At 41.2% G+C, this 13,023-nt stretch overlaps 1 protein-coding gene across 1 annotated transcript in view; it reads right to left on the bottom strand.

The window, feature by feature from the left end:
* The window catches only part of sspo (SCO-spondin), a 94,659-nt gene that overhangs the window by 10,451 nt on the left and 71,185 nt on the right, over positions 1–13,023 (bottom strand). Inside the window, exons 110-115 of the mRNA XM_084746892.1 lie at positions 12,562–12,608; positions 10,006–10,170; positions 8,233–8,444; positions 7,009–7,104; positions 1,214–1,274; positions 483–613 (exon numbers count right to left, since the gene is read on the bottom strand). Coding sequence (XP_084603018.1) covers positions 483–613; positions 1,214–1,274; positions 7,009–7,104; positions 8,233–8,444; positions 10,006–10,170; positions 12,562–12,608 — 712 coding nt within the window. The remainder of the gene's footprint in view (positions 1–482; positions 614–1,213; positions 1,275–7,008; positions 7,105–8,232; positions 8,445–10,005; positions 10,171–12,561; positions 12,609–13,023) is intronic.

The raw sequence follows: 13,023 nt of genomic DNA on the forward strand, positions 1-13,023 counted from the left end.
AATGTCAGTCCTGTGCATTTTTTGCAAGCTTATATCTGTGTTATCCTGCTACTATAATGCACGCTAACTGACCAAAACAGAAAAAAAGAGAAAACAAACAAACAACCCAAAAAAAAAACCTACACACACGACTGACTGAGAGATCTGCAACTGATGATTCAACCCTAATGTTTATGATATAAGTGTGGCAGACAGTCCTAATTAAATGAATATTACACAAACTGCTGCTGTAGGGGCTGAAATCGCACTTGATGATTAAAAACAATTGACCGTGCAGCTCTGATGGGCTATTTGCAAACAATTACAATCAACAGCCTTTTCTGCTCCAATTCTGCCTCCGTTTCGAACTCTTTGTCGACTGTATTGATTTTATAGTGCTACAAGTTGTCACTCATTTTGAAGTCAATACTCGTCAATGGTGCCTTACGTTCAGAGAATAGCTTTTGTATGTGTGTGTGTGTGTAGATGTCTCTTCTTCATACCTCCAGGATGACATCAGTCCTGGACAGACATCGTCCCCTGCAGAAGCTGACCTCCACGTTGTCAAGCCGACAGTCTCCCTTAGTGATGTTCCTGACCTGCACATAGCGACGACACTCTGCACCGGGCTCGCCTGATTCAACCACAGAGAGGAAGAAGAGGAGGGAGGAAAAGGGGCAAACAGGGCAGAGGAAACAGGGAATGCAGATGGCAAGGAGAAGGAATTATATGAAACCAGAAGCGAAAAAAAAAAAAAAAAAGTATTTTTTTGTATTTGCATGAAAAATAAGGAGGAAACAAAGGAAGAGGCAAAGAGCACAGTGACATTGCCATGCTCCCTCGCAGCATGTGACATTTCCTCCACTGGGAGATAGATTAGAGCCCCAATGTAGGTTAAGTAATGTAATCTCTCACTAATTGAGCACTGCAGCACTTGCTTTGTAGCCTCCTATAAAATTAACTGAAGAACATTCAATTCTGAAGAAGTGGTTTGTAGTATTTCAATTGTTCCATTCCAAATGCATTATTTTCTATGACATTTGAGCATGACAGGAAATATGTAACACTGTGGTCTTGAGCCTGAAAACAAAAGGTGGTGCATGTTAATGCTCACAGGTTTGTTCATTTATTCAGAGAATTAAATGTCCCCTGTGAATGATACGTTTCATGTTTGAGCACAGGCTGTTTTGTGGATTTTGTGGTGTTTTTCCTGCATGCTGTTTGTTGTACTAACCTGGAAACTGCTTTCTGCAGACAGGGCAGCAGCTGCCTGGTTCCTCCACCTTGACCTCCCCCTGAGAGAGGGACAACATGAGTCAGTATATTAGACAGAGTTTTGGGGCAGAACAACTTTTGTCAGACATTTCATTTAACATGTGGCAAAGAACACATACTGTACTGTGGAAACATACATGAACCAAACTATTGTACAAATTAAAAAAGCAGCCCTAATAAAAACCAATACATCTGAAAAAAACACACACAAAAAAAGGAAATACCACTACAAAAACTGTGCAAATCGACTGTGTGAAAACATAGGTCATGTAACGTCAGTTCCAGTCCTCACCACCGAGAGCACTACTGGTTTTCCTACAAGCCAGTCTAGGTCTGATTTAGACCTGGAACACAATGAGGACCACGGTTGAGATCCAGCATTGAGACAAGGCAGAGAAACAGACTCTCAGAGCAGCTAAACAAATGGGGAAAGGAACACGAATTAAAAAGGCAAAAAAAGTGAGACATAAAGACCAAAAATAGCAAGAGAGTGAGACAGTGACGTAAGGACACAAAGGACGTAGACAGAGGGAGCGAAGCCACCAAGGGAGACAGATCCAGAACAGTCCAGAAAAAAGCAGGGTGTCCCGTGGTGTCCCTGTCTGAGAATAGCTACTGTTAGCATGCAGTCACACACACACACACACACACATACAGAGTCTGACAGCAGGCGTCAGCACCAACACCACCTCAGCTCACCCCTGAAACTTTACCCAACTATAACATTTCTCTAACACACACACACACTTCTCCTAACTGTTCACCCCGAGGACTTCTCCTCCCACTCTGCACTGCCGCCAGCCTTCCCTCAGGGAGGGAGGGAGCCCACCCACTTAAAGGGTGAGAGATCACTAAGAGGACCATTTTAAGTCTATAAGTTAGGAGCCTGAATATGTGTATGTGTTTGTGTGTGTGTCTGATGCGGCAAGGGGTAGAAATTGTGCGAGGTGTGAATTCCTGCTTATTTCAAAGACAAGGGCATATTCATTTACAGTAGATGATTGTCAAGTTTGTGTTGCCTACAGGCTGCGGGATAGAAGTTCAGTTCTATTTATGTGTCTGGTATATAAAAAAGAAATAATAGAGTCAGTGTTTGAGAGGAAAATATCCTAACAGGCTGTTATCACCAGATATGATAACAAAACCTTCAATATATAGATCTGGAAAGACACTCCCAGCAGCGTGGTGGAGGCATGTTGGGGATTTCAATTTTAAAAAGCACTGTGCTCAACTGTAAGCTGAGTCCTAAATAACAGAGTACACTGACAGTAACCAATTCTCAGCCTGTCAGCAGAGGGAACACAGTGCATTAAATGACCTTTTCATATTGGCCGGGATAAGGAGTGCTTTCACCGAGGCATAACTTAGTGCAGCCGGGGGAGGCGAGGGATTTGAGAATGCAAGCAGAAATAGTCAGACAACTCTAGGCCCCTCCAGAGACACAGTGCACCAGCGTAAAGACCTAGGTACACCACAGGTGGAACACTAAGTAGACTGTCTACTTTGTGGAGCTCGGTGTGTAATCAACCTCTCCTTTAAAGTTCTGGATGTCAGCAGAATGTATTTTTACCCTGGCCTTTATACAGCGCTGGTGTGCTGGAGATATAAATTCAGCTTACTGTGTCAAGGATGAGACATACTTTTCTATTGTGACTTTTCTCTACTTCATCACCATGGAGAGGACATTTTTTTCTAGCAATTAAATCTGCTCATTAGTGGGCAGCCTTTTATCAAGTTCAGTTCACCCAAATTGCTTGTGGAATCTTGCCATCAAGATTGTTTTACTGTTTTTCAGGTTTTGAGACAAGAGGGGGGAAAAAAACACGAGCCATGCAAGTAGTTTTGATCTTATTTGCCCAAGGTTGGACGTGTCGATCTGAGTTTTCTGTCTCCACCTCACAGAGAATATGGACCAATTGTATGAACATATTCGTTCTTAAAGGTACAATCAGCATCTTTTCTTAAAGTAAACAATGTATAAGACTCATGTGGCATAATCCTTTTCAATCATCACCAGCTCTCTTCTTTCCCTTTTTTGTATGAGTGGCTCAGACCTGTGGTAGGGGTCGTGTGCAGTTGGTCAGGTTTACAGCCAATTGGTCTTATTTTCAAGCAATTTTGAGTCTGAAAATCCTACATACATTACACTACCACATTACATTGACATTATCCTGTTTGCCTCTGCATTTCAAAATATAATTCTAAATTTGTTCACATGGTGTCACAATATCATCATCAATTTTAATTGGCTATTCCCCACTGTCAGTAACCTGACACGCCAGATGGTTTGTTACACAGAACCGTCTGAGAGAAGGGAGGAAAAGGCACAGACACAAACAGATAACTTGAAGCCTGGCAAGATGGATTCTCACATGAGCTTACAAATCCAGCTGCCAGACCTAACGGCTGTATCTTCACATGCAGGTTTATGCAAGTCTCTGTCCAGGGGAAACATCCTCCGTTGTATATCCTGACAGTGCATCATCATCTATTATGGCGCATATTCTGTAGTCCGCCTCCATGATGGAGAATTTTCCTTAACCTCTTCCTCCTGTTGCAGTCACAAGTTGCCTTGCTGTGGCTAGATGTGTTTAAAGCCATTTTATATCTAACCATTTCTGATTTATTTCAGTACAACCTTAAGGTAACATGGTGTTAACAGCAGTCATTCCTCGGCAGGTCTTTTAATTCCACTGCTGACACTGTTAAAATTATAGACTTTCCTTTATGCTAAGCAGGACGTCAATCTCCAAGAGGAATTTAAGAGAAGAATGCAAATCACATGAGGCCCATTGTTAACAGTGTGTTCTGTGGATTATCCACAGAACACAAATGAAATTCCATTTGACTTAATTGTTTAAGGATTGTGACAGAAATCTCAGAGACAGATATAACACCATAACGTGGACAAATAAAAGAGAAACTAACCGCAGGGCTAGATAAGAGAGTGAAATTTGAATGAACTGACCCTTTGTGTATGGCACCGAGCAGCAGCCAAGGAACAAGAAGAGAAGGGAGGCTTGGGAGAAAATAATTTCAATATTTTTTCCAAAAACATGAGGACAGCCTCAGTGAAACGCCACAAACAATGTTTATTTTAACATTGTCATACCCTTCTCCTCTGTTTCTATCTGAAGCACGACTAGACAGAATCTGTATTTAAGTGGCACCAAAAGTTCCACCTCTCTCAAGGACTACAAAAATGTATTCATATTTTAGAAGGTTTTTTTTTTCTTCATCTGCCCCTAGTTGTACAGAGTGCATGCATAATTGACCGTCTCCTGTGAGATGACCAGCTGTTAACCACTCACAGGCGGATGACTGAGCATTGTCCGGGAAATGAAGTCAGCCATTTTTTCTGTGAAGGGGCTGTCCCCAGTAATGACAGGCATGCACCAGCACCTTAATCCATTATGCATGAAATGACAATACAATTATCCAAACCATATGAAAAAATTTGCTAGAGTTAATTGATGAATATTTAAAAATTTACATAAGCTATTTTAATTTAGATATGATGTTACTAAAAATGACTCAAAATTTCAGATGTAACTAAAATTGTGCCTCGCATACTGTACATGATGGTATTATTTTTTTTAGAACAGGTCTCAGCCTTGCCAGATGATGAAATGGAATGAAACTCAATTATGCTGGCCAGGGAGACCAGGTCTCAGAGGCAGAGGGGCACGGTAAAGGAAAAAGTGCAGGCTTGTGGGAGGCTCGGACAGTCAGGTATTGATCTACATCAGCCAGCAAGTTGCAGAGAACATCCCACACATTCTTCAGGGAGCAGAGCATTTTCTCCCTCACTCAGAGTAATTGAGATGTTTGTGACCAACAGAGACCCTGTGTGAACTGTACCACCCTGGGGTAGCGGTGGTGGTTGAATGGACTGATGTGTTTGTCTGGGAGACTCATCGTGCCTCTGTGTGTGAACCTTCATCTCTGTTTGTCTGTGTTTGAATGCAGTGGGTGCACACACACAAACACACACCTGCAGAGAAGCAAAAAAACTGGAACTACAAACAGCTTTTAGCTACACGTCTTTCTCAGAACCTACAGAAAAAGGTTAAGTTTGGCACTGTACTTCGTGCAGGTGTCCACATACTCATGTGGGTTTGATTTCACCACGGTGGGTCTGGCAGTGTCAGCCAATATTAGGTCTGATAGTACAGTATAAAGACCTCTGTGATTTCAGCTCACATTCCACCAAGTGGGCTCTAATTCTGCTATTACTAATATTATCATTATTATTATTATTGTACACACACAGCTGTAGGCCAATTCAGTGCTCACAAGGAGTCACAAGATACATTTAAGGGTAACTGGGATAATTACCAGGGTAGGAAATGAAAAGATCTCTCTAATCATTCTGATAAAGGAAAATCAAGCTGCTTCTATTGAACTGCTTCCAACTCCTAGACCTCACTCTGTAAAGAAGATTTAAAAGTAGACAATGCTTTTGTATTAAGGAGTTATAAGCAAGAAAGACTTGGCCTCCTGTGCTACAAATTCCAGCATTTCTCATTTGAAGGATGTCTGGTGCAAGGATTGCTCAAAAATCTTAGTGCAAGAGCTGCAATGTACAGACTGTGTGTGAAAGCAAACAACCTTACAAAGATGTGGACACAGATACGGTTATTATGGCTCCTGTGCTCCTCCACCAGTAAATGATTGTAAATGCCTTTCAGACAAGGCACAGATGACAGAACACTAGCACATCGCCAAGAAGATTAGTCAGCCGGATATAAAGGTTGGATGGTCATCAGTGACATCTAGAAAGCATAAGCATATCTGTGTTTTCATTTATAAACTCATGATGTCTCAGGTGATTGGATTTCAGTAGCACTGAGGATAGTAGAATAGAAAGACTGGTTTCCAGTGCTATGCAAACAAACTAAAGTTTTTGGACAGTTCACCCCAAAAACAAAAAAGATTTTCCCCCTGGCCTGTTGTGCTATGTATCCATCTACATTTTTTGGTGTGAGCTGCAGAGTTTTGGAGATATCAGCTCTAGAGATGTTTGCCTTCTCTCCAACGTAATAGGACGAAATGACACTCAGCTGGTAGAGCTCAAAGCATTAAAACAACACATTTGAAAAATTGTAAATTAGAAATGATGACCAACTTACTCCTGATAATCCACAGATCTTGCTGTGGGTCATTTCATGTAGGAACTATTTTCTTTCTGCAGAGGAATCTACCGGAACTAATTTCTTTCCACTAGAAAGACAGCAGTTCCTACATGAGACTGCTCACAACAAGGTCTGTGGATTATCAGATGTATTTTTTACTACTACAAGCCGAGTGCTATTTAGTCTCATTATATTGGACACTGACAGACATCTCCATGGCCAAGATCTCCAAACTCAGTAACTCACAACAAAAAAATCTACATGGATAAACAACAGTACAGCCAAGGGGAAAAATCTATATTTCTGATTTGGGGGTGAATTGTCCCATTAAATAGTGTGTGTGTGTCTGTGTGTGCGATGACTGTTTTTTTCTTGTGGTATTGTGTATATTTACCATTTACCATATTTATCATGACATATATTACTACTGGAATATAAAATGACACGTTCTGTGATTTTAGTCATATCACCCACTCTTTGGGCCTCTGAATACAGGTTGAGAAAAAAAAAACAAAGTGCTTATGCCTCAACGTAATCAATAAACATCACATTCTATAGAAAAAGAAAAACACACAATCAGACAGATGCCAGTTTAATACTGAGTGTGTGTGTCTCTCACCTCATCACAGTGGAGTGGCGGACACCTTAACTCGCACAATTTTTTCCCGTTTAGACAGCGACATGACAGGCATCCCTCCTCCCACTCTGAACCTGCCTGGCTCATACACACAAAAAAAATATTACAATATTTATATTCACCTACTAGACATTTGAAATGCAGGTAATATGAAGTCTCAGTCTGTGCAGGTTTGAAGTGCAACTGGTCATAACTCAGGATGAATTTCTTCAGTTACATCTCTGGCTACATCATTGTGAATAATTTATCTTATGGAGGCCCATTATGATGCTGTAATTATAACAACACATAACGCAGACTGCATTATATATATTTATGTGAGAGTGTGTATGTGTGTGTGTGTCTGTGTGTGTATGTGTTAGCTATGGGGATCATTAACAGTGCTCAGTTTTTTCCCATACAAAAACACCCACTCGGGAGTGCCTTTGTGGCTCACATGGAGCCATTTGGCGTAATATTCATGAGGTCGTTGATTAGAAAACCATAGAGGGTCTTTATAAGGACATTAGTCATCACCCGCTGACAGACACAGAGAGAGAGAAAGAGACAGGCAGAAAGAAAGAGACAACTAGGAAGAATGACTGAGAGGGGTATATGAAATGATAGAGAGAGGAAGACTGGTGGAGATGAGATAGAGAAAAAGGGTGGAGATCCTGTAAAGACAGAAGGAGAGAGACTAGTGAGGGTTAAAGCAGAGGTATGCAAGGATAAAGAAGGAAACAAAGAGAGAATGAAAGAGAAAGAGAAAGGCCTGAGGAAGAAAGATCAAGAGAGGGGCCGCTGACCACTTGTCAGTGTATGATTAATTCTTATAATCCGATAATATCCCCTCCATCATAAATAATTTCTGGCAGGCTTGGGAAGTTGCGGTCCGAGTGCTGGCTTTCTACGGCACTTTCTAAATAATTGATGAGGCTGAGGGCTGCGGAGGCATTGTGGTGTAATGTGGCCCGCGGGGCATGTCACTCATCTTCTAATAGGCCCTTCTTTATGAGTAAATAACACAATGAGGGTGAATGGGAGGGAACGTAAACAACACACTAATGCTACGGTTCAGACAAACGCCACAATAAGGCAGGCACAATGGATACAAGCTGCCAAGTTAGCTGGGCAGCAGATGTCTGTTTACTTTGGGTGTAGGCCAGTGTGTGTGTGTGTGTGTGTGTGTGTGTGTGTGTGTGTGTGCATGTGTGAGCGTGAGTGTACCTCCCGCAGGATGCCCTGGTCATGGCAGGGGCAGAGGGCGGGGATGACACACACGCCCTCCATGTTCCGGTAAAGCCCCTCCCGACACACGCAGCCTTCGGCGGAGCGGCTGCAGTTGACAGGAGAGGAAGAGTAAATGTCCTGGCAGCTCCTCTCGCACAGCGGGACCTCCTCGGACACGCTCCTCCTCCACTGCTCGCCGACAGGACACGCTGCAGAGGAGGAGGAGAGGAGAGGGAAAAAAGTGAGATGAGCAAAAAATGTGTCAGGGAAGAAAGTAGAAAATACAGAGAGGAGGGAGAGGGGAAATTTTAATATGGAGAATCAAAAGGAGGTGTGGACACTATTTTTCAGCATAACACTTTAAATGATCTTTTTAGTGTTTCTCTCTTGCAGTAACATGAAAATTATATTTAGTAAATAACATGCAACATCAGCTGACCATTTGCTAGATTCCTCCTGTGGCGGCTGTGGCTTGGGTATGATATAGAAATCTAAATTTCTCCCATCAGTGTGTGTGTTTGTATGAATGGGTTTTGTACAGGTGAACTATGTGTGAATGTGCATGCAAATGTGTGAATGCTGACATGTAGCGTAAAGTGCTTTGAGTGGTCGAACTAGAAAGGCGCTCTATAAATGCAGACCATTTGCCTGTCAAGCTTGTCAGCTCCCCTACATTCCCAAGTGGGTGGGGCTGAAGCAAGAGTGTATAATTCTGCTTTAAAAGAGTAACTACACCCAGACTCCCACTTGCACTGCCATTGCCTGGGTCCAGGCTGAATCCACCCACTCCTCTGAGTTAACTGGAGTGTAATGAGTTGACAATTCTGTCTGATATCATGCAAAAATTGCCAACTAGTGGTGACAGTATGCCTATTCTACACCCAGTGCAGCAGTGTACTGCAGTATATAAGCTAAATACATTATTTGTGGGGTTAAATCTTTCATTTATAATGAGCACATTCACTGGGAAGTATTTCCATAATATGTGGAAGTCCTGGATGCTTTCAGAGTTTCAGATCTCTCCTGCTCTGGATTGGATTTGGGGAAATTTACACTCCTGCAACCCAGCCAGTGTTAGTCTAGATATACTGCAAAAGTTTTCCTTTTAGCAAAGTTAAAGTGAAAATGCACTTTTTTGAAAATATCAGCCAGTTTGTAAGCAGACAAACAGGTGTACATTAGAATGAAATAACAGTCTGATCTTACATTTATCATCAAATTTATAACACTAGGACTAACTAGCTCTGCACTGCAATACCTGAACAAAGATGTTTCTTTCTGATTTCTATATGGATAATGTAGGAGAATTACTTTTTGCCAGTCTTAGCACTATTCCATGCATATGCCAAGTATATGCATCACATGCATATACATACATGACATCTTTACAGGATTCTCATTTTAAAATGCTCAGTGGAAACTTCAATGTAATAACCCACTCATGAGCAAACATTAGTTTCATTAACTTGCTAGTTATTGCTAATAACATCTGCCAGCGGCAATCGTCTTTTCAGCTATCAACATCAACAGTCACCAGTTCCAAATGAGAATTCTGTTTGTCTACCTGTGTTTAAATATCAAGGGCCAATCACTCCAAACACTACCGTGGATTTCAAGTGGTAAATCTGCTGTCGCAGCCATTGTAAACTGCCTATGTGCTGTATTGACAGCTGTAAAAAACAGTAACTCAGGGTTTCAAACTGCTATACGTATTGTTTTCACTGTTAATCTTATTGTTTATGATGATCAATGTCTTGTCTTCTCACTCACCACAGTCAGGGGCAATGCATGTTGTGGTGCGGTAGTCAAGGCCCTCACACAGGGCCCCTCCATACTGGCTGGGCTGCAAGATGATTCTGGTGGAGCTCTGCTGCCCTGTGCCACAGCTCGCTGAGCAGGGGCTCCACTGGGACCAGTTGGACCATTGACAGTCCACTGCAGGTGGAGAGGACAGGAGAAGAATACAAACACATTTAAGTCTTAACTTCATTTACCTGTAGCAGTAAAGCAGTGCAGGGACAAAATTTATATAATCTCCGAGCAGTGTTCCTCAGCTCAAACAAAAAAATCTACAATGACAGGTATTATGCCCACATGGCTGTTTTTATTAAAGTCATTTGTTAACTGCAAAACGTACCACAAATAATGCTGAAACCAACAATGAAAAAAAAAAACGCAATGTCAACATAAGATGACGCACAAAATATAGTATTTTTTTTCCTTGATGTGTAAATACTCACAAGAGTGCTTGCTATATTTTTAGATTTGATTTCAGAGGTCTCTCTAAGAGAAAATGGAGCAGGAACAGGAAAGAACTCCTCTGTAGAGATTTGGGAACCAGATTCTGGCAAGAACAAAGTGAACTGGGGGAATGAGTATGAGCTGTGAACAAACACTCAGAGATACAACAATACATACAACAATTCAAATCTCTATAACTGCTGTAGTGAATTTCACACACTGCAGATCTTCTTACCGGTCACCTTGCAAGTCGATTTATCTGTTTATTCATGCATGCACAGCAGTTTCTATTAGTGAGAAAATGAGACTCGCTTTCAATTTAGCTTCTGTGCATGCTAGAGACGGAGGAGCAAATGTGAGGAGATTCATGTCCGCATGTTTTCCCTTGTGCAAAATGAGGTACACACTGCATAGTTTTTAATAGAATGACATCATTCGTGAATTGGCAGTGCGTGGACCACGTGTGGCCCACCACAGCTTCTCATTTGGCCAACAGAATGGCCACTGATGAAAGTCTTGGAATATTTACATATTTGCAGAATTACAAAGTTGGTGTCTGTGGCAAAAACCGCTGAAAAAAAAAATGCTAGAAAAACTAAGGTACTGCTAATGCAAACCAAACATTTCTGACTGCAGCGGCAAATTCACATCAAAAGCCGCTAACTGGCAAAACACGATTTGACTTTTCAGTAGTCACAGGAAATGCAATCGTTCATCAGCAGTGCATCTACAAAACAACACAAAGGTAACTTTAGTCATTTTTGACAGCAGATGGTTTTGAAATATTGCAGGGAGTAATGGAACGGTCAGGAGCCACAGTGAGCTGTTAGATCGTGAGCTGCAGGCGACAGGCGGCACACCGACTTCTCAGCCAGGCAACAACTCCTTTGACTTTCGCTGTTCACAGACCTGTGTGCCGTATAAAATCAGATCATGGTTGCTCAGAGAATGATGGCCAATTATTGCCTGAAGTCTTTGTTAAAACTACAGTACTTTGATTTGTTTCCCCAAGAATTCTGTGACCTGCAATATTTGCGGTAACAACGTGTCGTACGCACAATAACAGATATATTTCCCACGTTTATTTAGGAATCTTTTCACATTGGCAAACAAAAATAACATTACTTAAGATTGATTTTGTAAGAACGTGACAACTTTAACTAATAAAAGGCTAATTAAGCCTAAATAAAAACATTTATTTTATTTTAAAGCCCCCACAGTTTCTGTTTAGAAAAATTCTGGCCTTTGGACAAATTGCCAGGGAACAATTTTTATTTTAACTTTCACTGGGACTCAAGGAGAAGTGTTTGCAATGTTTTTTGTTGGGAGAATCTACTTTGACCTAATTTAATTATTTATGTGTTTAATTTTTATTTTTGGTTTATTCTAGTGTTATTTTTGTATATTATCTTGTAAAGAGTTTTTTCAATGCCAAAGTTAAACGAGTTTTATACACCAGTGTGCCATCACTAATTAGTGCATGAACTTTTCTCTTATTAGTGTTAACTTCTCTGATCAGTGTAAATAAAAGATCCTATTTTTACTGTCTGGGTGTGCTGTCACTACCACAAGCACTTTGTTTTTATTTTTTCTGACAACACGATTTCTGTTAAATTGAAGTTCTATTGAAAGCTGTAGGAGGCAACACTCCTTAAACACTCCAATCAACATTGTTCTTGCCAGAGGAGGATAAAAGGCACTGCTGATCAGATGATGACAGATAAAAACCTGGGTCAAATCACAGAGCTATTCACACATTCACCTCTCTTACAAGGATACAAGGGGTTGCACTTTCTGACAGTCTAGTCCTCATTATCTCTCAGTTCTTTCTCCTCCATCTAGTTCAAGATGGTATTACGTGTTTATGAAGTAAAAAGCCAGTGATGGATGTGACTGTCACTCAGTTATTTGAGCCAACTGTTGCAGCAGCTGTTACTAACTATAGAATAGTTGACATATCTATCATGGTCCTGACAGTTCAACCAAAGATTACTGATGCTGCCGCTTTCATTGCTAAAACAGAGAGGCCCTGCAAAATGCAAAAAATGTATTTGGTAAGAACAGCTGTGACAGAACATCACTCACCATCGCAGACATCGGAGGTACAGTTGAACGCTCCTCCCTGGCACACACTGGAGACAGTTAGAAGAAGAATCAGGTGAGGGAAGTAATATGAGGGACAAAACATTACAGTTGTTGTTATTGAACACTGAGACACCAAAGCAATCATCATGTCAAAAAGCTGAGCCCATCAGACTATATAAAAAGTATCAAAACCGCAGTGAGGGAGATGAAATGACTTACGGCATGTCTGCTGCATGCCAGACTATCTATTACAGCACATATCATCCTACCAAACTGGATTGTTGTTGACTGTATAGTTGAGACAATGAAATTCAACTCTTCTGACAACACTTTCAAAAATTAACTCAAACATGATCTGCAATGTGGATTCTGTCCTGGCCATGGAAGATTGGACTAGCTCTTTACCCTTGCAGGGATGCTGAGGGGGTCATGGGAGTTTGATCATCCAGTCTACATGTGTTT

The sequence above is a fragment of the Lutjanus erythropterus genome, chromosome 21, assembly GCF_056507025.1.
Source record: "Lutjanus erythropterus isolate fLutEry1 chromosome 21, fLutEry1.hap2, whole genome shotgun sequence".
In the NCBI taxonomy this organism is placed as follows: Eukaryota; Metazoa; Chordata; class Actinopteri; order Lutjaniformes; family Lutjanidae; genus Lutjanus; species Lutjanus erythropterus.